At 40.5% G+C, this 22,463-nt stretch overlaps 2 protein-coding genes across 3 annotated transcripts in view; one reads left to right on the top strand and one right to left on the bottom strand.

Moving 5' to 3' along the window:
- frmpd3 (FERM and PDZ domain containing 3) overlaps window positions 1-7,420 on the top strand; it is a 46,386-nt gene extending 38,966 nt beyond the window's left edge. The window contains exons 9-10 of the mRNA XM_060926888.1: window positions 3,061-3,918; window positions 4,674-7,420. Coding sequence (XP_060782871.1) covers window positions 3,061-3,918; window positions 4,674-7,420 — 3,605 coding nt within the window. The remainder of the gene's footprint in view (window positions 1-3,060; window positions 3,919-4,673) is intronic.
- Window positions 7,421-13,092: 5,672 nt separating this feature from the next.
- The window catches only part of znf711 (zinc finger protein 711), a 43,332-nt gene continuing 33,961 nt past the window's right edge, over window positions 13,093-22,463 (bottom strand). For both annotated transcript variants that reach the window (XM_060927599.1, XM_060927600.1), the window contains 2 exons: window positions 15,643-15,786; window positions 13,093-15,553 (listed from right to left, as the gene is read on the bottom strand). In XM_060927599.1, coding sequence (XP_060783582.1) covers window positions 14,376-15,553; window positions 15,643-15,786 — 1,322 coding nt within the window. In that variant the 3' untranslated portion in view covers window positions 13,093-14,375. The remainder of the gene's footprint in view (window positions 15,554-15,642; window positions 15,787-22,463) is intronic.

Raw genomic sequence — 22,463 nt, 5'->3', positions numbered from 1 at the left:
GATGTGTCACGTATAAAAGAAATCTGGCAGAAACTTGGTCAAAAGAAGTTGACACATGATGGGCAAAGACGGAAGGAACGCATTGCCATGAAGCTGATTGTTCGGGCTGAGAAGACTCTGCTGACAATGAAGTTCTTTGTTGCAGTTCTGCCACTGTTGAAGGAGTATGTGTGCCTGTTCCAGTCGCGTGATCCCATGATCCATATACTGCATGACAGACAAGAACAAGGTTTCAGAGACTTCCTTGCCTGCTTTGTCAAACCTGAGTATTTGGTTGGGAAGACTGCAAAGCAGCTCAAGTCTTTTAACCTGGAGACTCAGGAGGGCCAGTTTCTTGCACCAAAGGACATGTTTGTTGGGCCAGGAGTAGAGGAAATTATCAAGGCATCTCACAAAGAAGACCAGAGTGTTGCAGAGTTCCTACGAAATGCATCAGCGGCCTACGTCCAGTGTGCAAAACACATGCAGAAGAGACTACCTCTTGACAACAGCCTTTTGAGAGCAATGTCTGCCATTGATCTGACAGCTAGAGGCCACAGTTTGACAGCAAAAGCCATGACAATGCTGGGAAAACACCTGGACCCATTTCTTTCTGTAAAGCAGAGAGAAAGTTTGCCCTTGGAGGTTCATCGATATCAAGTGGATGGGAGCCTGAAGGCATTCGAAGGAGAAAAGATTGAGTGGTGGAGCCTCATCATTGAAAGCAGCAAGTATCCTGCCCTTTGCCAGACAGTCAGAGCATGCCTGAGCTGCTTCCATGGAGCCATGGTAGAGTCATCCTTTAATACAATGGGTGACATCATTGACATTAGGTCAGCTAGGATGAACATCCCAACCTTCAGTGCCATGCAAACCGTCAGGTATGGCCTGCACTCACGAAAAAGGTCTGCCCTAGAATTCTTCAAAAAGGGAGACATAAAGCATGATGTGGTAAATGGCAGTCTTTGTCGAAATTTCAACAAAGCTGCTGCTGCCTATCAGAAAGAAAAGGAAGAAAAGAAAGCAAAGAAAGCAGAACAGCTGTCACGTGTGCGGCTGCATCAGGAGGCCATGGAGAGCAGGGCACAACAGTAAAGGAAAGAAGAACAAGCAGCAAAGGTTGCAAGACTGGCTCATCAGAAAGTACAGTTGAGGAACCAAAAGAGGCGAGCAGAAGAACGTCTACTGAATCTTGCTGCCAAGCGCAAAAATAAATTGTGAATAGGAGACATTCAAGTAATGCATGGAAATGCATTGAGAAATGTGTGGACATTCATTCAAGCGAACTTATTAAGTGACGTTATCATCTTAATCATTTTCAATATTTGTACCCTCAGATTTCAACAGGTTTATTGATGGTCAAATTTGGACATTCTTAATGGCAACTAAATACTTATAAATAAAAGTGATTATTTGACTGCTATGTTTTTTTCTTTCAGTTGTGTAGTTTGCAGAACGGCATAATGATCTAGAGTAAAATTATTGAAAAATTTACCATTGAGGGGCGGCACAGTGGTGTAGTGGTTAGCACTGTCGCCTCACAGCAAGAAGGTATGGGTTCGAGCCCTGTGGCCGGCGAGGGCCTTTCTGTGCGGAGTTTGCATGTTCTCCCCATGTCCGCGTGGGTTTCCTCTGGGTGCTCCAGTTTCCCCCACAGTCCAAAGACATGCAGGTTAGGTTAACTGGTGACTCTAAATTGACCGTATATGTGAATGTGAATGGTTGTCTGTGTCTGTGTGTCAGCCCTGTGATGACCTGGCGACTTGTCCAGGGTGTACCCTGCCTTTTGCCTGTAGTCAGCTGGGATAGACTCCAGCTTGCCTGCGACCCTGTAGAATAGGATAAAGCGGCTAGAGATAATGAGAGAGAATTTACCATTGAAATATTGGCACATTTACTTGCTAGATGCTGGGAAAATGCATCTAAATGATTGGGTGACACAAAAAAAGTTTCTAGGCCGAAAGGGGGGCACGCCCCCCTCTCAGACTCAACCCCCTACGGCATCTACCACCTACGAGGTCGTTTCTGTGTTCTTTACACATGTTGACTATTTTCAGCTGATTTCTTCAAACTCCATTCTCATCCCTGGCTCTGAGCTAAACACGAGTCAACCTCAGTACCACATTTCAGTGTCGTGAGACTTTAACATCTGAAGGGCTAAAAATTTGTGCTGACTTGCTTTGCTTCTAGTTAACAAGTGATATCTACACCATAAATATTAGCACCATTCAAAAGAAAGTGCAAAGGTGATAAATTTTGTCTAAAATAAACACAATGATTAACATTTTCCCAGAAACTCTGTTTCGAAAAATAATTTTAATAAGAACTAGAAGCTGTTTCGTAAGGTTGGATGAAAAAGAGAATGCAGAGACTGCTGCATGTGAATGTCACCAATCCTTACTGGAACTTGAGTTAGGTAATCAGACTTTAATCAAACCTTTTGGCCATGAACACCATCAGCAAGTTTGTTACCCTCCCAAACTAACAATGTGTATGGCATAGTTATATAGAGATTAGTGAGTAACCTTAATTGTGTAGTTGCACTCTATTCAGCCCTACTTGCCATATGTGTCATGTATAGATATGTTAGGTACATAACTTGCTAGACAAAAGAATCCTGGAAGTTAGCAGGGACTACTTACAGCAGCTTTAATAACAAGAAAAATATACTTCTCAATAAGTTATAGAGTTTTGCCTGAAATGACATTTATGTTTCAAGTTCTCTGGGACTTGCATTAGTCATGAGTATCACTCATTTCTTCTTGCTGTTCTTGATCCTTCCATCTTCATTTCAAATTAATGCATGGATGTTTGATCCATTTTCTGTTCCCAACTGAAACTACATTCTGATTACTCTGACCCAAGAACATGCATCCATAATATTCAACCATACATTGGAAGCTATCACTATCTACCCTGATCTACCAGTGAGGATGACCACATTACATGACATTCAAAAAGACTTTTCTTCAGCCTCCGTATCTGTGGTCTCCATCAGTCTCTGCTTTTCCCATCTGGACTCATGCCCATCTACCATGTAACTCTTGCTTTTTCAACTCTTCTGATGGTTCTGTTCTTCAGATTTCAGAAGCCCCCATCCTCATTCCCGCTCTGGGGCCTCTGTGTCAAGCAGCAGTCGACGTGAAGAGAGAGAGGGTTCCAGAGAGGTGTCACAGAAGATATCACCACCACCGTCACAACACCTTGGCCTCTGTCACATACATTTGAAAGAGCAACAGCAGCTGCATGAGCTCCAAATGCACGCAGAGGAGCAGCTGGATATTAATGAAAACTTCATATCCAAGTCACAGAACCGCTCACGTGCCAAGTCTGATCCCACCCTCAAAAGCACTGAATCAGTAGCTGATTCAGTGAGCCCATCTCAAGATGGCTCAAGCTTCAGAGGCAGGGCGAAAACAATGGAGAACTCAAAGCGTTCTGGGAGATTCTTCTGTGATTCTTGCAAGGCAAAGCTTAAGGCTGGGGGTATAACAACAGAGAAAGGCACATCTGGGAAACATGCTTTGCAATGCATAAATGCCTGTGCCTCCTGTGAAAGTGGTGCTGTTGATCTCATGGCTCTTCCTCCTCCTGGAAGTGAGGAGGATGAAGAGGTTGAGGATGGAGTAGGGAAGCTGCAACCTCCTCCTCCTGCAATAGCAGCACCACCTCCAGGGTTTCGAGATAATAGCTCAGATGAGGATGATGCTAAAAAGAATCGTAAGGCTGCTCCCACCACTAGTGCTACCGCAGCTGCAGCACCTTTGGCAGATACTCAAGAGAAAGTACCTGTGACATTAATTGATAATGTGGCCCCAAGGACAGTGCGAGACCATGCTCAGGAGCTAGATGATGCTTTAGTGTCCACTCTGCAGGCACTGGAAGCACTAGCTGCATCAGAGGACTACCCTCATCAGCAGCAGACTCCACAGACAGCAGGTGGACAAACCAAGTACTTCTTGATAAGTGCAAGACGTCCACAAACTACTTGTTGTGTACATGTGTGTTTTGTGGATTAATTTTAAATGTTTTAAACTCAAACATGAAAGTACATGAAAAAAATTACAGGAAGGCACATCTACTGTACAATATGGCTATATTGGCATTAAGTTTGAAAAACTTCACATATAACATATGTTATATGTTAAAAATGTCCCATTTTTTTCCTGGAAACCAATCAATTTCAGAAATAAATTATATATACACCAAATTGTCTTGTGGACACTCAGTGTCCATATCCATAACCAAATTAAAGTAAGAATAATTGTCAGCTTTCTTTTTACAATGCAAAACTGATGCTTGTCACACCCACATAAGTTTCATGGTCACTTGGATTTTGGTCAAAAGCTAACCTATCAAATGGGCATAATATGATCGTTCAATTATTATTTGCTGTAAAATGTAACTAGACCTATGGTGGAGTTAAGCATAGTATATCCTTTTTATCTGGAAGCTTTGTATAATACACTTATCACATCCTCAATATGTACTTAAGTACACCATACATTTGTATAATATTTGCTGTTAAAAATATTTTTATATATAACCATATTTTATTTATATATATGGTTATAAACAATGTTTTAAGTTATTAAATATATTCATAACTATTCATGAGATATCTTCAGGATTATCCCTAACTTTACTAACACAAAGTATGTCCTTAATTGTGTCCTGTTTTTGTTCTCCCATAGGGTTGATTGTTCTGGCAGCCATTACTCCAGAGTCTTCACTCGACTCTGGCCATGAGACCAACTCATCAGAGCTAACTGATGTGTCAGAAATGGTTTCTGCAATGAAACACCATCAAAATCAGGCCTACCTTTTGGCCCACCACATTAACAAGGAACGCATATTTAGTCGACGTGACTTCCCTTTGACAATTCCAGGCTGCACAACACAAGCAATTAGAGGAGGAACTTTTTCTATGGGTCAAATCCGTGGTGGGTGTCCACCTAGGTCTGTGATCCTTAGTAAAACTGTGCCTTTGAAAGTCAGTCAGAGTCAAGAGACTGCACTCTCTAGAAATCCCATGGAGCAAAGTAAGACTGAAGATGAGTTAAAGAATGAACAAGATTCAGAGAAAGCTAAAGAGTGCTCTGTTAAACATGCTCCACATGCAGGAGAGGAGTTAAAAAATCCTGAACAGGAGGACACATCTGAGAAAGAGGAAAGATCATCATATTCTACAGAGGGTAAGCTAAATTCTAATATCTCTGAAAACATCAAGGAGAAAAGCCCTAGCCACACAACCCCAGAAACTACCAATAAAGCCTTACCTATTCTCTTACCTGTGGACAAAAATGCTTCTGCCAAGATGTCCCCAAAGATATGCCAAGATACTGAGGTTGCCTCATGTGAGACCGATAAGCCCTCAAGTTCAAAGGGTCTACTGCCAGTTGATGATTTGTTTTGCACATGTCCAGTTCGAACAGAACCAGGGCAACAACTGCGACTGAAGGACCCACCAAATCAAAAGGTAGTGTTGCATTCATCATCTCCCACTGATGATGAGCAACTCTGTGCCAAAGAACTACAGTTATCTAGCAACAAAGAGAGCACAGTTAGGACCGCTGATCTAAACTTGGCTAAGCCTAAAGTCCTGCCTGCAGCAAAGTTCTCCCCAGTGGTGCCGGTCAAAATGGAAGGGAATGATATACCTGAGGTCACAACAGATGGCTCCAAATGTACAGTCCTTGCTGAACCACAGAAAAACACTAAAAGTGTGCCAATCCTCTTAAACACAACACGTGTTTTGAGCTGTGGAGAAAAAGGGGCAACTATTCCTGGTGTAGAATATAAGAAGCAAGCAAACAGTAAAGCCAAGTCTCAGCGCAGTGCTCCATTTCTAAGTATTAGAAATCTGATTTCAGCCACATTTCCTGCACGCCTACGTCGGGAGACAGATGAACGACGTGCACAGCTCCAGAAAGTGAGGCAATATGAACTAGAGTTCCTTGAGGAGCTTCTAAAGCCTAAGACATCACAGGGAGAGTTCCTGTCCCAGGGTTCATCTCCCATCCCATCAGGTACTCCATGTTCTTGCCAGCTGCGCACAAGCCCAGTGCAGAAAGTCCCTGGCATCTCACGAGAGCAGAGACGTAGCTGTGACTGTAAGAGGATGTGTAGGGCAATGCGTCTCCCTGATACTCCAGTGGGTTCTGCAGTGGAGCCTAGAGGCAGAGAGAGAACCATCTCCAAAACTCCCCCTGCAAAACCCAAATCTCCACAAATTCAAGGGACTGCTACACAACATCAAACTTTGGAGATCAAAACCACACGAATTCGTTCCACAAGCCTGGAGTCAAGGGAACTCAGTGATACACATACATCCTGTTTACCTACATGCACCTTCCATTCGGAATGCACTGGAGCTCCACAGTACAAAAAACTACAAAGACGATATAGCATAGGGGAAATTGATAATGATAGCACACCCCTTTATGCTGAGGTTAAGTCAACCAAAACAAAAAGCCTGGAGAAGGAAATGGAAAGAGTTAGGGCTACAGGCCTACGACTTCCTACTCCAGTAGAACCCATTCATACTCAAGGTGGAGACTCCAAAAAGAAAGGAGTATTCTTTATCCAGGGTGAAGAACTACTTCGTCAAGGTCGAGAGGGAACCACTGAGGTTCTACTTGGTTTAAGTGAAGAGAATGAGGACAGGGAAAAATGTTGCTCCTTTTGTTTCTGTTATCGCAAGTGTGAGACTGCTGATGAGAGCAGTGAAAAAGATGAACTTTCATATTCCATTCCCCTACAGGTCTTGCCTGGAATGCAGCTAGATTCAAGAGCGATGCCAGTCGTCAGCAAGACATTGCAGGTACTTCATGCTGAGGACTGCAGTGGAGAGGAAGAGGAGGAGGAGGAGGAACCACAAACACAGGAGATTGACCTGCGGGTCTGTGGTAATTTGGAAACAAGCATGGCACGAGTGCAGACACTGCAGGGAAAAACTTTTGGTTTACCCGATGGCTTCCTAAATGCACAACTTGATGCTAATGAATTGCTTTCTATTTTACGGCAGTGTGCCAGCAGTCCACAGATAGAGGGTGAACCACGCATGCCTCCAGCAAAGTTGGTAGAGTACAAGCAAGAACTTGCAGTCCGCTTTAAAGAGTTCAGGGCCTCATGTAGAAGAGTGGCAAGTGTTGAGAAAAGTCCCTCACGAATGTTAAGTGCCGTCACAGCCAGCTTTGAGGTGTTGTGCAGCCTAACTCAGACATTCATTCGGTTAGTACGAGGTTTACGATCAGAAACCCAAAGGCTACAGCTCTTACGAAAGGTAGAAGAGGTTGCAGTGAACTATACTCTGCTTCTCCGGGCTGCTGAGGAGTCAATGGGACATTCTTGCAGCTTACCAACAAAGAGCGCAAGCCTCCCCACCTCCACCAACATGGGCTCTCTTACTCATTCCATCAAAACCTTGCCCAGCAAGTAACACATTCTCTTTGCACAAATATATCACCTAAGGTAACTCAGCAGTGTTGTATAACACTCTTGGATGTTATACTTTTTTTTTTAAATAAACATTTTTACATCCATGTTTACTAAATTACATAAAATGCCATGATATGTTTACAGAATTGTCAGCATTAAGTTGCTTAATTGTCCAGAAGACAAAGGACCTCTGACTACCTTGTACTTTGTGCCAAGGAGGGAGAACAATAGTACCATCCTTTGCCATCTGCTGTATGGATGATCAACAGGGCTACACACTAAAAACTTACATAATTATTGTGAAGACTGATTTTTTTTTAACCATTATAATTGTTCCTATGTTTAAATACATGCAGTAACACATCATATAAAAATTTAAATATTGCAGAGGAATAATAGATCAACTGACTATATACCTGGGGCAAAAATATTGCAGAGAAATGTCAAGTAGCAGATTCTGTGAAATTAGATAGTGAAAGCAATGGTTATGTGATGTGCTTGTTTGTACAATTTTGATTGTTGTGAGATTTAAGTATTTCCTTGTTGCAATATCACATTTGACCTATTTCGATAAAAGTATAAATTTACACGTTTCAAATGATTGCTCATGAACACACATGGCCCACTCACAAGGTGGTGGAAAGGAACACCTGCTCAGGGCAGACAATGTAGCAGATATCCAAATTCATGAATAAAAATTTCTTTCTGTTTTCATCATACATCACTGAAGTTGAATTCACACCGAAAATTCAAAAGTAATACTTTGGCATGCACAAAAACACTGAACTTTCACTTTAATGTAAAACACATTTTTCACCACACCTTTGAAAGTTTTAGAAAGAAGTGTGATCATGAAAATCTCTACAATTCACAGGCAATTTATGTATTAAAATCAGCTCCACGATACATGCTTGTATTGAAAAAAAAAATCTATTCATGTACAGGTGTTATGGCTTAAAAAATTCACATTTCCAGTTTCTTAACATTTAATCCTATCCTCTACATCAAACTTGAAATCACTTTGAATTTACATAGTCATTGTGCACTCCAGAGTATATTAAACAAGCCCAAATAAGAGCTTTTATATATTTTAATAAAATCAACAGCCTTTTTCTGTCTGAAAACTTATGTCTCCTGCGCTTGCAATTTATAATCTGAATATAATCATACCTCTCGTATATCACTGTTTTGGTGTCTTGCATGGTAACACTTTAAATCCTTTAGTGTGAATTTACATTAAGTGAATACTATAAAGTCAACAATTTGCTGGATGACTGTTATAGGATAAGACCGAGTGTATACAATATGTTTGTCAAAGGAAATACAAAACCAAACATTTGAAGTTAGACTTTCTCACAAAAGTGTTCTATTTAACTTGTAAAAATGTAAAGGACATGAGATTGTGCAGCTTAAAATCATTTTGAAATTATTCTAACATTGCTACAGATTTATCCAAATTCTTCAGTTTTGTAAAGCAAAATATCACGTGATTGTATAGTTTATAATTTATAGCAGTAATGTATCATAGTTACATAGTACCTATATTTTAACAAATATATATTATAAACATATATATATGAACAGCATGTCACATGTTTATTTTTATAAAAACACATTACAGTGCTATTCAATCATGGTTCAGAAATATTTTTGACGTTATGGTTTGGTTGCATCGCCAAATATGGCTTGTCCTCGTGTTTCATTTTTTTCTTTATGTATATGTAGCCATCTTAAGTTATTATGGGTCTCTATCAATGTGTCTGCCTTCACTGTGTTCTGTCTATGTGCAAGCTTTATGTTTACAAGCAATAAAGAATAGTAAAATTAAATTATTTCATGCAAGTTTGCCAGCAGTATTTTAACTATTAATTTCTTCACAGCTTTGAATATTTTGCTTGTAATAGAGGTCTCTCCAAAAACGAAAAAATGTTTATGAGGATAAAGTAGGTAGGAAAATAATTTATTGTGGTACCACTCATATCATTTGGAAGTGGTGGCGCAAGGACATATCAAAATACTTTGCCAGTAATACTTCATTACAGAACATGTTGTAAATATACTAGACTACAGCAGGCACCAGTTTGTAGGTGCATGAAAATATTAGCTCAGAGCAATTCTCGATAATATCCATCCATTTATTACACTACATTGCTAGAATAATATTTCAGGCTTTATGGATATTCTTGGACAAATTATTAGATTTGTGGAAAGAGCTTAAAGAATGATTACTAATATGGAGATGTATGAATAGATTATGACTGATACTATAATAAGGGTGTAACCATACATAAACTTAAAATCTTATATGGTGGTGTCTCATGATGTATTTTGAGTGCAAAAAACCCTCAAAATCATTGTCTGAATATGTCTTTGGTTTACATTTTAAATTGATTACAACATTCAAAGTATAATAATTCAGACTCTTAGCATAAAAAAGGAGGGGGGAAACCCACCGCACTACATCACAAACCAGACTGTCCTGAAACTAGACCTGAAACTATCCCATAAAGTTCAGGCATTGGCAAAAGCAGATGTGCTTTTTCTTATTTTTCCAAATACTTGCCTGGGAAACAAGATCACTGTGATGTGCACACATTTCTGATTTGTTGTTTCAAAACACTGTATATAAATATAAGCAGTCTGCACAACCTACTTTATGATGCAATCTGTTGAATATATTTTGTGATGCGCAGACATACTGAATTGAGAGCCTTGTATCATTGCAAACAATATGATACTTATTAAATACTAATGTCTAACATCCAAACTTATTCCTTATAATGGACTTAAATCTTATATTCTGCCATGAAAAAAAAATTATTAATTAAAAAACTAGAACTGTGAGCAAACTCACTATAGAATACCCCCCGCTTGCAACAAAATTTGTCAACTGTGTGAACGAACTTATTTATAAATAAATAAAATAAAAAATAAAATAACTAACCAACCAACCAACCCACGATACCCCTGCAACACCATGAATCAAATTCCTATGAGTCATTCATCTCAATAATATATCAATCCATTTGGTACAATTTCATGAAGTGGAACAGCAAAGTCCAGAAAGGACACATTAAGCAACAGAGCAAACACAGTGTGTCTTCTTGAAGACTGAATAAGGTCATTGCAAATTGATTTATAAATCCTGTGCTCTATTATCTCCCTTTTTGAAACCAAAATTGGTTGATTAAAGATATTTGAAAAAAAAAAACAGTACATATATTCTTAATTTTTTTTGAAAACTATTCAATAAGAAATGCTTACATCTGTTGTGTATTTTATGGATAAGAATCTATAAAATCAACTGATGTGGCCAAGAACATTTGTAATATTACTTATATGCACTCACTATTTTAAAAACATAATTTACTGCAAAAACTTGAATGTTATGGCTGTAGACAAAAGTTGGTGATCACTATAGTACACAGGTATTGTTGACAATGACATCCTCTGAACAAATGTTTGTGTAGAAGTAGTCAATAAGACCTCCTCTTCTACGTGTGGGAAACTTGCACAACTGGCGAAATCCATACTATTTGTACAGAGCCAAGAGTTTCATTTTATTAGTTTTGAGTGAAAATGTCTACGTTGAAGTCTCCCATAACTACAGCTTTAGCACTATCTGGAATCTGGGATAAAAGTCTCTCCATTCCATAAAGAAAATCCTGAACACTGGTTTTCAGATGATTGTATAGCGCGAGAACTATAAAATGGACTGCTCAATCCTCAGCTGGTGACACAATGAGTACCTGATAATCAATCGGCACACCTCTCACATTCATTTGCTTCACTAAACGTATGTCCTGATGAATATATAGAAGCATGCCACCATTTCATTTTATTTGGCAACCCACATGATTAAGATGCAAGCTGTTAAAGTTTTGTATTTCCAGATGGATGTCAGAAGGAATTAGCCAGTTCTCTGCTAATATGGTGATATGGCTCTGTTGGACAATTTCATCTTTCATCAGGGAACAAAAATGAGGAATAAGTGAATTGATATTCAAGAAATTCACTTTCAAATATCCGGTAACTTACTTTTCTAACAGTGGAACAAATGGTGAGAATTTAGCATCTTTTTTCATCCTTCGTACTTAAGTATTTTTATGCCTCCACCACTGTAAGGTGCAGGAGGCATTATGTTTTCGGGTTATCCGTCTATCCGCGCGTCCGTCCATGCGTGCGTCAGTCCCGAAACCTTGTGAACGCGATCTCAAAGGCTGATGACAGGAATTTCACCAAACTTTCACCATTTGTGCGCTTTGGGACAAACATTAACTGATTAGATTTTGAGATCAAAAGGTCTAAGGCCAAGGTCACGGTGAGGTCAAATGTCTGTCCGAAAACCTTGTGAACACAATGTCTCCAAGGCAAATGAAAGGAATGTCACCAAACTTTCACCATTTGTGCATTTGGAGACAAAGATAAACTCATTAGATTTTGAGATCAAATGGTCTAAGGTCAAGGTCACTGTGAGGTCAAATGTCTGTCCAAAAACCTTGTGAACACAATATCTCCAAGGCTAATACAAGTAATTTCACCAGGTCAAGATTACTGTGAGGTCAAATGTCCATCCCCAAATCACAGCTTAATAAGGCGTGTAGTCTACCAGGCGGAGGCATCCCCATTGATGCCGTTGGCGTCAAGTGCTATCTAGTTAAGACCTTGATTCAGGATTATTTTCCTTCATGCACATCTTCAGGTGGTATACTGCAACTGTTTAAAGTTATATCAAAAGCCATCAAACTGTTGGAGGAGTTGCACTTACAAGATACATGGACAGGGTGATTCCTATATTACTACTACCCCCCCCCCCAACTTTGTTTGCAGGGGGATATAACGGACATTAGGGGGGAAAAAATTAAACTGGTTAATTCACTTCAATTATAAGGCTTTCCCTAGCAGAATGTTTCTCTAAGACACTAGCTTTCAGTCCTGTGCACTCTTTAAACATGCCAGTGTTTATTTTTTTAAGCAAAAGAAAGAAACCTTTATTCGTCACATGCACACATCAAGCACAGTGAAATTCATCCTCTGCATTTAACCCATCTGAAGCAGTAAACACACGCGCACACTCAGCAGTGGGCAGCCACACCAGAGCGCCCGGGGAGCAGTCAGGGGTTAGGTACCGTACCTTGCTCAAGGGCACCTCAGCCCAAGGCCGCCCCACGTCAACCCAACTGCATGTCTTTGGATTGTGGGGGAAACCGGAGCACCCAGAGGAAACCCACGCAGACACGGGGAGAACATGCAAACTCCACACAGAAAGGCCCCCGCCGGCCACTGGGTTCGAACCTGGAACCTTCTTGCTGTGAGGCGACCGTGCTAACCACTACAGCACCGTGCCACCCCCCACGGTCTATAAAAATAACTTTGCCACAATTAGGATTGACCCAGAGTGATGATTACTTTAAAACATCTTGTGTGCATTCATAATCCAGCTTATTCCATTCTGTGCAAGTCTAGCAGCAACCTCTCGGGTAACCATCAGAATTGGCTAACCCCTGGCCTGGGAACCCGTACTTTTTTCTCTTTTTCTAACATTACTATTAGGAAATATAAAAAGTATGTAAACCCTCAGAACTGTGAATTAAGTATCAATATAGGCAATACTAATATATCTGAGACAAAGAAATTAGACAAAAAAATTATCCATAACCACCTTCAATACTTTTGCAAAAAACAACTGGTTCATCTGGTGTAAATTTCCCACTTTTTTTTTTTAAATGATAACCTGTTTAATAACTGCAGTGTTTCCCCTACCATTATATCGTGTGCCCCCCCACACGATTTATTGAAGAAAAAAAAAAAAAAAACAGCACACACCAGGAAAGCAGTTCTATTGTAAAAATTGTTATAAAATAAATGAAGACTTAAATATATGACTCATTTAACTGTTTGTTCAGGTCCAAATGCTCTGTAATAGGAGCCACAGGGAGGGGTCCTCCAGGTGACCATTCTCATCCAGCACGCCCCACAAACCAGTAAACTTGAGGGAAAAACACAACCAAGTACTCAAGTCATCAGTTTCCTCCTACTAAATAAATAAATTAAAAAAAAAAAGACAACTCAAATCAATACTCTGGCTTTACTATGTCACTTGACACTAAATTGAACTATTAACTGCACAATTGAGACTTGTTAAAAAATAATAAATCACATTCAATTTACTTAATTCAGTGCAAGAAAAATACAATACAGGTAAGGCATGACTGCAAATTGGAATTCAAAATGACAATATGTGCACATTTGCCAGTTACATGTGATTAGACATACATTACTTGCAGCGGCATTCACAAGGGAGACAACTATATTTAAAAAAAAAAGTTTTATTCAAACTTAAGTAAATTTAATCGCCAAAAATCTTGGGTAAGAAAATTTACTGTTTGGTGTTAGAGATATATGCAAGTATAAATGAGCATATAACTATACCCATATGCACAAATATGTGTGTTCACTTATGAGTGTTACATAAGCAAACAAAAAAGGAGATCATTTATACCACAAAATGACATACTGAAACCAGTGACATGATTTAGACTGGTGTTAAAAATGTTATCATATAAGCTAGGCACACTAGTTAGTACTCACTAAGGGAGTACATTGCAGCCCACACCAACTTGGCTACAAGGAATCCTAACGGTCACAATGGGCCTTTTTCAAATCACAGCATATATTTCAAGCTTTAATTACCCAATTAACATTAAGGACATTATTCACTTGCAGCACTTCAGCCAGGTAGATACAAAAATATAATGATTTGAGACCCTGGCTGACCCTAGCATTCCTACTCCAAGAATGGGGATAGTACTCTCAAGTTATCTGAAAAGCCTTTACAAAAACCTGCAGGGGAAAAAGTAAAGAGCAATTTACCCGACTGAACTGTACCCTTCCATTCTCAACTTCTGTTGTGTAAATTAGGTTTTAGTTTATGAGGTGGAGGGGACTGAGGAGTGTTAGATCAGTGCGTCTTTGTGATGGCGCATTATATGCTGATTCTTTTCAGAGGGCCGTCTAAAACCCTTCTTGCAGTAGTCACACCTATGTGGGTAGTCCTTAGTGTGGATGGAGATTACGTGGCGTTTGAAACCCGAGGCATCCGCTGTATTATACTCACAGTACTGGCACTGATAGACTTTGCGGCCACTGTGAGTCTTCACATGTTTCTTGAGTTCGTTCTGCTGCCTGAAGCCACGCTTGCAGCGTTTGCACTTAAAAGGCAGCTCTTTTGTGTGTACGGACAGGATATGCCGACTCAGAGTGAAAGGGTCTGAGATCCTAAAGTCACAGTGCCGGCACTGATGCACCTTGTTACCCCTGTGCGTTTCTGCATGCTTTTTGAGCTCTGATGGTCGGTGGAAGCCTTTTTCGCACACATCGCACTTGTGTGGAAAGTCCTTGGTGTGCACAGAGATGATGTGGCGCTTCAAGTCACTCGAATTGGTGCTCTTGTGCTCACAGTGCGGGCACTGGTGAGTCTTGTGGCCCTGGAAGGCCTCCATGTGCTTCTGCAGGTCCTTGTCATCAGCAAACGCCTGTGGGCAGTGAGCACACTTAAATGGCAGCTCAGCACCATGCTTGCTCTTTACATGAGTCTTTAAGTTGGATGGGTCAGCACAGCGGAAGTCACAGCGTTGGCAGCTGTAGGGCTTCTCACCCGTGTGAGTCCGCATGTGCTTCTTGAGCTCAGATGGGTGGCGGAAGCCCTTGGCACACTCTGCGCAAACATGTGCAAAATTTTTGCTGTGCACAGCCAGCAAGTGGCGGTTGAGTAGGCCTTGCTCAGCAGTCTCATATTCGCAGAATTTGCACTTGTGCAGCTTGGGTTCCTTGTCACGCAAGATTAGCTTGTTGGGGCTGAGTGGGCTTGCCTCCCGGTAGTGCCGTGTGTATTCTGTATACTCTGGGACTTTCTCGTTCTTGACGATGAGCTTGTGGCTCTCGAGGTGGTTGTGAAAGCTCACTTTCTTATTAGTAGTGAAATCACAGTCTGTACACTGGTACTTCTTCTTAAACATGTGGTCTGGGTGGTTCTTCATGTGCCGCTTCAGGAACCCACGCGACTTGAATTTCTTGCCACAGATGTGGCAAGGATAGACCGTCAGTGGCAGGCCATCAGGGCCGATTATTACGGCTGCAACAGAGAGGATGATTTACTTAAGTGTGCACACTTAAATGTTGTTTCTATAGCTTGTTCACTGATACCAGCTTGTTTTGTCATACCAGTCTGGCACTGCCGTGTCTCTCCCTTCTTCTTCTTCTTGATCCTCTGCTTCAGAGTGCGGCTTGCACTGATTCCATCACTGATTTGCAGGTATGGGGTGGTTGTGCCATGCTTACTCTCTAAATGAGACTCCAGATTGTTACCTACAGTGAAAAATAAGAGTTGCAAGATTTGAACTGGCCATCAATTTTATTAATTATACAAAAAAGTTGCAACAAAAAAAACATTTAAAAGTACACAATGTAGAGAACCAGGTGCTAAAAACTTTGGGAACCACTAGAATTACTTCAGTGGGAACATAAATTAATACCACAGAGCTATTTCAGAAGAGCAAAGCAAGAATTTGAGAGTAGAGACAGCACCGTCTTGGTGGGGCCATGATGGATGAACAGCAAATAGCATTGTGCACCTGTATCCACTATCACACTGGTGCCAGTACACCAAAAAAAAAAAAATACCCCTCACATACACACAACACTCAAGAATAAAAGAAAAAGAGAGGAAGCAAACCACCAAGAAAAAAAAATTAACTAAAGAATATATACACCTTGTAGATTACACAAATGCTACCTCGGGATATGTGGTACAGAGAGAATATGTGAAGGTCACCACCAATTAAAAATGATTCAGAAAAAAAGAGGGGGGGTATCATAAATGGTAAAGCCAATTATGTCATCAAATAAGCAGTTCTCAAACTAGCTCAAGTTGACCAAACAGGAGAAATATTCTCAGGGCCAATGGCTGTAAAACCTGAAGGTTATGAAGCTTAAGCCTGCCCATCCACTGTTTACCAAAGGCCAATTCTACGCCCTCCTGCACAAAGCTAATTCAGGGCAGAATTTGAAGACATCTCTGCCCACTAGGGCTGGGATGATTATTCGACATTGTCGGTTATAAAAATTATTCGACGTGGAATTTTAGTGTCGACATGTTGTGTAAAACAACACAGGGTAAATGTTCATAGAATAAAACCGGAACTTTCAAATAGGACTGTTAATCAATCGTCTTTGGTTTAACCGGATACAAACGCAGAGCAAGGACTGGGACAACATGTTGACGTAATTATGTGAATAATTTGCATCTGTGTAATCTACTTGAGCAACATGGCTGCGTCTACCAGCAGTACAACGCAGTGTGTGGAGCAACACATGGCAAAAAAGGCTCGCACACGGTCATCCAAAGTTTGGGAATACTTTAATCTTGACACCAACAGTGCGGTAGTCTGCAGACTCTGCAAAGTGCATCTAGCACGTCACTCTAGCACGACAGTCATGCATGAGCACATGAAGAGGAAACACCCTGGTGCAGTGAGTCAAGATGGCAGCAAAACTCCGTAAGTTCTGTTTACTTTCTTTGCCTCTTCTCCACCCAAGCCTGGAAACGTTACCACAATCAATCCATTGATTTGTGTATTTTTTTTTATATCGTACTAAATTCTGCACCGCTACTGTAGCTGACATTAATAACACTGTTTTCGCCGCTTTATGTTTTCTTTGTTTACTTATTCCATGAGTGAGCAAGCCAAATCATCATTTACAACTATTTTCACGGAATGTAGCTTCCTTGCTCACTGATGTAAGCCTAACTATGAGCTACCTTTGCCCATGATGATGATAATGTTTCTCTACTTTTGAAATCATTCCATCTTTTAGCAGCTATAGGCCTACAATTTATTAAGTAAAAAAATATTGCAGTGATTATTAACTTAATCCTAGAGATAGAAATCCTACTGAATTTGAGGACCAATATCTCTGAATAGGTGCAGGACATATCAACACAGCAATAGTTTATAAATTATAATATCAGGTTTCAAATTTGCTATTGTCATTATTCATGTGCATTATGTTAATCTTTTTAGGAGCAGACAAAGCAGTGCGGGGGATTTTTTTTCATAAAAAGGACCTCAAATCCCTGCGATCCCCAGATGGCTGCAGACCTTACTGACAGCATTTTACAGATGATTGTAAAGGACATGAGACCCCTCTCCACTGTGGAAGGTGAAGGCTTCTGTGACATGATAACATTTCACCCAGAGTATGCACTTCCCTCCAGGCATCACTTCATGGATTTAATAGAGAAGTATTTGGCCATCACAAAGAAAGTGAAAGCTGCCCTCAAAAATGTCACATCCAAAATCTCACTCACCACAGATGCATGGACAAGTCTTGCCACTGAGGCATACTTAGGCGTAACCTGCCACTTTATGAATGACAATTGGGAGCTGACCTCATATAGTCTCACCACGATGCTGCTTGAGGAGCGCCACACAGCAGCAAATATTGCTTCCTGGGTGGAAATGGTAGCAGATAAGTTTGGTTTTTCTCTCAAAGATGATGTACTGGCTGTTGTACATGATCATGCTGCCAATGTGGTGGCAGTTCTCCGCATTATAGAAACAAAGTATGGAGTTGCTTCACATCAATGTGCTGGCCATACACTTCAGTTAGCGGACAACCAGGCCCTGAAGAAGTATCCCAAGATAAACAAGACCCTTGGGGCTGCAAGGTGCCTTGTCAAACATTTCAGGAAACGCAAACTGGCCAGCAGCAAGCTCAAACAGAAACAAACAACTGGGCACACATGAGAACAAGCTGATCCAGGATGTGGCCGTAAGATGGAACACTACTTACTACATGGTGAATCGCCTTTTAGAGCAGCGTTGGCCGGTGACTGCAACCCTTTCAGACCTAGAGGTCATAAAATAAGGAAAGCATTACCTGGATCTGAAAGGTGACCAGTGGACCCTTCTGGAAGAGCTGGAGCAAGTTCTCAAGCCTTTTGAACAAGCCACTGTTTTCCTCAGTGGAGAGGTTCATGTCACTGTCTCTGCTCTGCCTCTCCTGCTAAAAGGCCTCCAGAAGTCCACACAGAAAAAACATTATTTGAGTCTGTTTCTGTAAACTCATTCCAGGAAACTGCAGCACAGGAGCTCACTTTAAGGTGGGTGGGTGAAACTGCATTCAGAGAGGATGGTCAAAATGTGTGCATTATTGCTGCTGCCCTAGACCCCCGATTTCGTAAATTGAAGTTCTTGTCACCAGATGACATTTTAAAAGTTCAAGTCAGGATTCAGAGTCTTGCAGCTCAAGTAAAAACAAGGGAGATGGAACAACTTCAAAATACAAAAGTGGAGCATAATGACTTAGCCAGGGTCCAGTCAAAAAGGAGCACGAGGTCTGTGCTGGACACACTGCTGGGTTCAAATTCAGAGGAGAGCAGCAATGAGGAAGACATCGGGCAGGATAAAGACAATGAAATGGTGAGGAATGAGGTACTTATATACTTTAGTGAGAATTGCACTGCAAGAGATAAAAGCCCCCTACAGTGGTGGAAGGAAAATGCGATAAGGTTCCCCAATCTGGCTGTTCTGGTCAAATCATACCGGTCTGTGCCCGCAACATCAACTCCATCCGAGTGCCTCTTTTCACCAGCTGGGAACATGGTCACAAAGAAAAGAGCAAGTCTAACGGCAGATCATGTAGACATGCTTACATTCCTCCACTGTAATGCCTAACTGCCTCTTCAACAGATTGACTGGGGAGACACAGTTTGAGGGAGAGAGGAGGACAGTGGGAGAGATACGGAGTGTATTACTTTGCTGTTATTAAAAGTTAACTGCTATTCAAACTACTCTGTTGTGAGATGAGAAGAGGAGAGATGGTGAAGAGAGAGAAAGGAGAGGGGGACAGAGACTGTGTGTATGGGCCTGGGTGTTAAAAGATTCAAAATTAATGCAACAGTTAACTTACTACTATTAGAAAAGAAAAGGTATGTTGCTCTTTTTGGTCTTGGTGTGTTTGCATTCCTCCTGAGCTGAAAGTGGCTGGAATTTTTCATTTATTTTGTTGGTGCACGGATACATCTGGCTTTAGATTGCACAAACAATACTACTAATTATTATTATTTTTCAATTATTTTACTTGACTTTTGGATCGATTTTTGTTACTGTAAGGGGAGGGGAGAAAAACAGATTTCTGCACTTGCTTTTGTGTTAAGATTATTTTATTCTTGTACTCGTCCTGAAAGTGACTTGAATTTTCTCATTGACTTTGTTCTGGCACTGATATCTCTTAAGATTACCTTTGAATTACCACTTTATTGTACTTAAATTAAGTAAGGTCTTGCTTTTTGAGTTTGGAAAGTGTTTTGTTAAAGAATAATGCTCACTGTGGTGTTTAAGAAATGTTTTAATAAATACTGAAATATTAAAATTTCAGAGGTTTTTTTTGTGTGTGTTGGACGGGGCAAATTGTTATATTAAATAACTGGAAAATAATTGCAATAAAATTATTAGGTTAATCAAAATATTAGTCGTTAGATTAGTTGAATAATCAAAAAAAATAATCGCTAGATTAATCGTTTAAAGAATAATCGTTTGGGACAGCCCTACTGCCCACTATGCCAAACATGCAAATTCTGTGGAAAAAAAAAATTCTCAGCTTCAGTTCTGGTGATGGCCATTAATGGTAAGGAATGGTTCAGGAAAACATGAAACTGCAAGTGTCTATAACTGGAAAAGAGAAAATGAACACATCAATCTCTGAATTCACAACTGTATATAATGATTATGTGAGGATACCAGCAACAATCAGTGCTTTACACTCAGTACTGAATAAAATAGGTGTTTTTGTCTGAATCGCTGGAAAGGAACTTGCCAAACACAGAAGAATCCATTTCTTCAGTGGTGCTAAGTGGCACCTGTAGATAAGCAAAGAGTACATTTGTGGTCTCTTGACCAGTACACTACACACACCCTATTCTTTCCCTGTGAGTTTGGTACTATGCTGGCAGATATGCTGAGAAGTAAAGACCAATTCACAGCAGACATGTTTCTGAAGTGTTTCTGATGCACATCAGAAACAGAAATTATTAAAATTAGCATTTTCTGAAAGTTTCAATTCACACCAGCTATGTTTGCAGCATGTAAAAAAGACTTCATCTTCTGCCCCATTGTCTAGAGGAGCCCATTTTGCAATGTTGTACATTTTATTTAAGTCTTTCATTCGCCTTTTCTGCAACTTTCACTGGTGCACTGCATTGTTCTTGCTATTGGGGTGGCAAGAAAGGCAGACCTAGTAATGAGAAAATCCATGACACTTTTTTTTTTTTTTACTGTCATCATGTTTCACAATTTCTTTTTAAAATGACTCAAACCACTAATGAAATTGGGTTTACTCACCCTGCTTCTCCTGCACTGTTTGAGCACAAAAGATTCAGTGCATCCCCACACTCCCCCCTTACTTAATGTAACTAGGCTAAGTCCTTTAGCCAAGCTGATTTAACCTGCCTTGTGGGCAGGGAAGCCAGGTCATAGAAAACTCAATTAGCTGTGCTTCCCTATCCTCATCAGGCAATGACTGAATACTAACTGAGTCCAGCTAGTAGAGCTGGGCGATAAATCTATTTTATTGATTAATTCGAATTTACAGCTAAGGACGATGTGTTATGAAAATCAGTTTTCTCTCAGTTTTAACTTCTGCCACCGACGCTCCCCTCTGCGCATGTGCAGAACGAATCGGGCAGCAGGGATGGATCGGGCACTGACACTATAGCCCTGCTCCCGCGCGCTTGCCATAGACACACACAAACAACATGGCAGCGATTGGGGAAAAGCCGCAACTTGTGCCCAAGAAAGGAGTAACTTCCTCCATGATCTGGAATTGGTTCGGTTTTGCGGCATTGGACGCAGACCAAACAAGTCCTCATTGTAAGGTGTTTGAAAACTGTTGCTTCCAAAGGAAGCAGCACGACGAATTTATTCCAACACCTTAAACAGAAGCATGCAGCAGAGTGGGAGAAGTGCTGCTCCCAGCGGAATGAAAACAGCCGCAGCACTAGCACACCATCCAAAGTAAAGCAAGCAACCGTCTGACACATTTTCAAACTGTGTGCCTTATGATAAGAATGGGGTGCGGTGGAAGGCAATCACAGATGCTATCGTGATGTTTATTGCAAAAGACATGGTGCCCATACATATGGTGGAAAAGTCGGGATTTTTTTTCCTATTTTGTCAGTTTTATCGAAAAGGGGACAATTTTATTTATTTATTTATTTGAGGGGACATTTATTATTATTTTTTTTAAGTTTGGGAGTGCATTGTGTCAGTGCCAGTTTGAAACTAAGCTATGTTGGAGAAAGCTTTCTGAAAAAGTTACTGTATGTTCTCACTGTTTACAATGGCATGGTCTGCCATCTCATCTACAAGCTTGTTTTTTGTCTTCTTTTTGGTTTCTGGTTGCACTTTAACCCCAAAGGGGAAATTTAAGTGAAAACAAAATAAAAAGGTAAAACTTGTTTTGAACCATTTCTTTGTCATCTGTAGTTTGATTTTTTTTTTGGGGGGGGGGGGGGGGGGGGGGGGGGGTCGATTAAAATCAAAAATCTGATTTTTTGTGAAAAAATCGAAGATTTTTTTTAGGCCATATCGCCCAGCTCTACCAGCCAGGATGACTGTACATGAGAACTTTCACTGACTAGGTGACAAGGAGTGAGAAAAGTTTGATTTTTTTTGGGGGCCATTTAGTTCCCTATCAGTTTTCAATGTTCTTTGATAAATGTTAGCTAATGTTGGCTAATTGACACAACAGGCATTAGTTTGCATGGCAGTGGGTGAATTTCAAAAGCTGCAGAGTTTAAAAATTAAAAACAAAGTGTCAACACTTAAAAAACTAGATAGAACTCGACGCCAATGGGGATGCCTCCGCCCGGTAGACTACACGCCTTAAGTTGTGATTTAGGGATGGACATTTGACCTCACAGTAATCTTGACCTGGTGAAATTATTTGTATTAGCCTTGGAGACATTGTGTTCACAAGGTTTT

The sequence above is a fragment of the Neoarius graeffei genome, chromosome 8 (genome assembly GCF_027579695.1).
Source record: "Neoarius graeffei isolate fNeoGra1 chromosome 8, fNeoGra1.pri, whole genome shotgun sequence".
Lineage (NCBI taxonomy): Eukaryota > Metazoa > Chordata > Actinopteri > Siluriformes > Ariidae > Neoarius > Neoarius graeffei.
The sequence above is the reverse complement of the archived record's forward strand: the minus strand, read 5'-3'. Positions and strand labels throughout refer to the sequence as shown.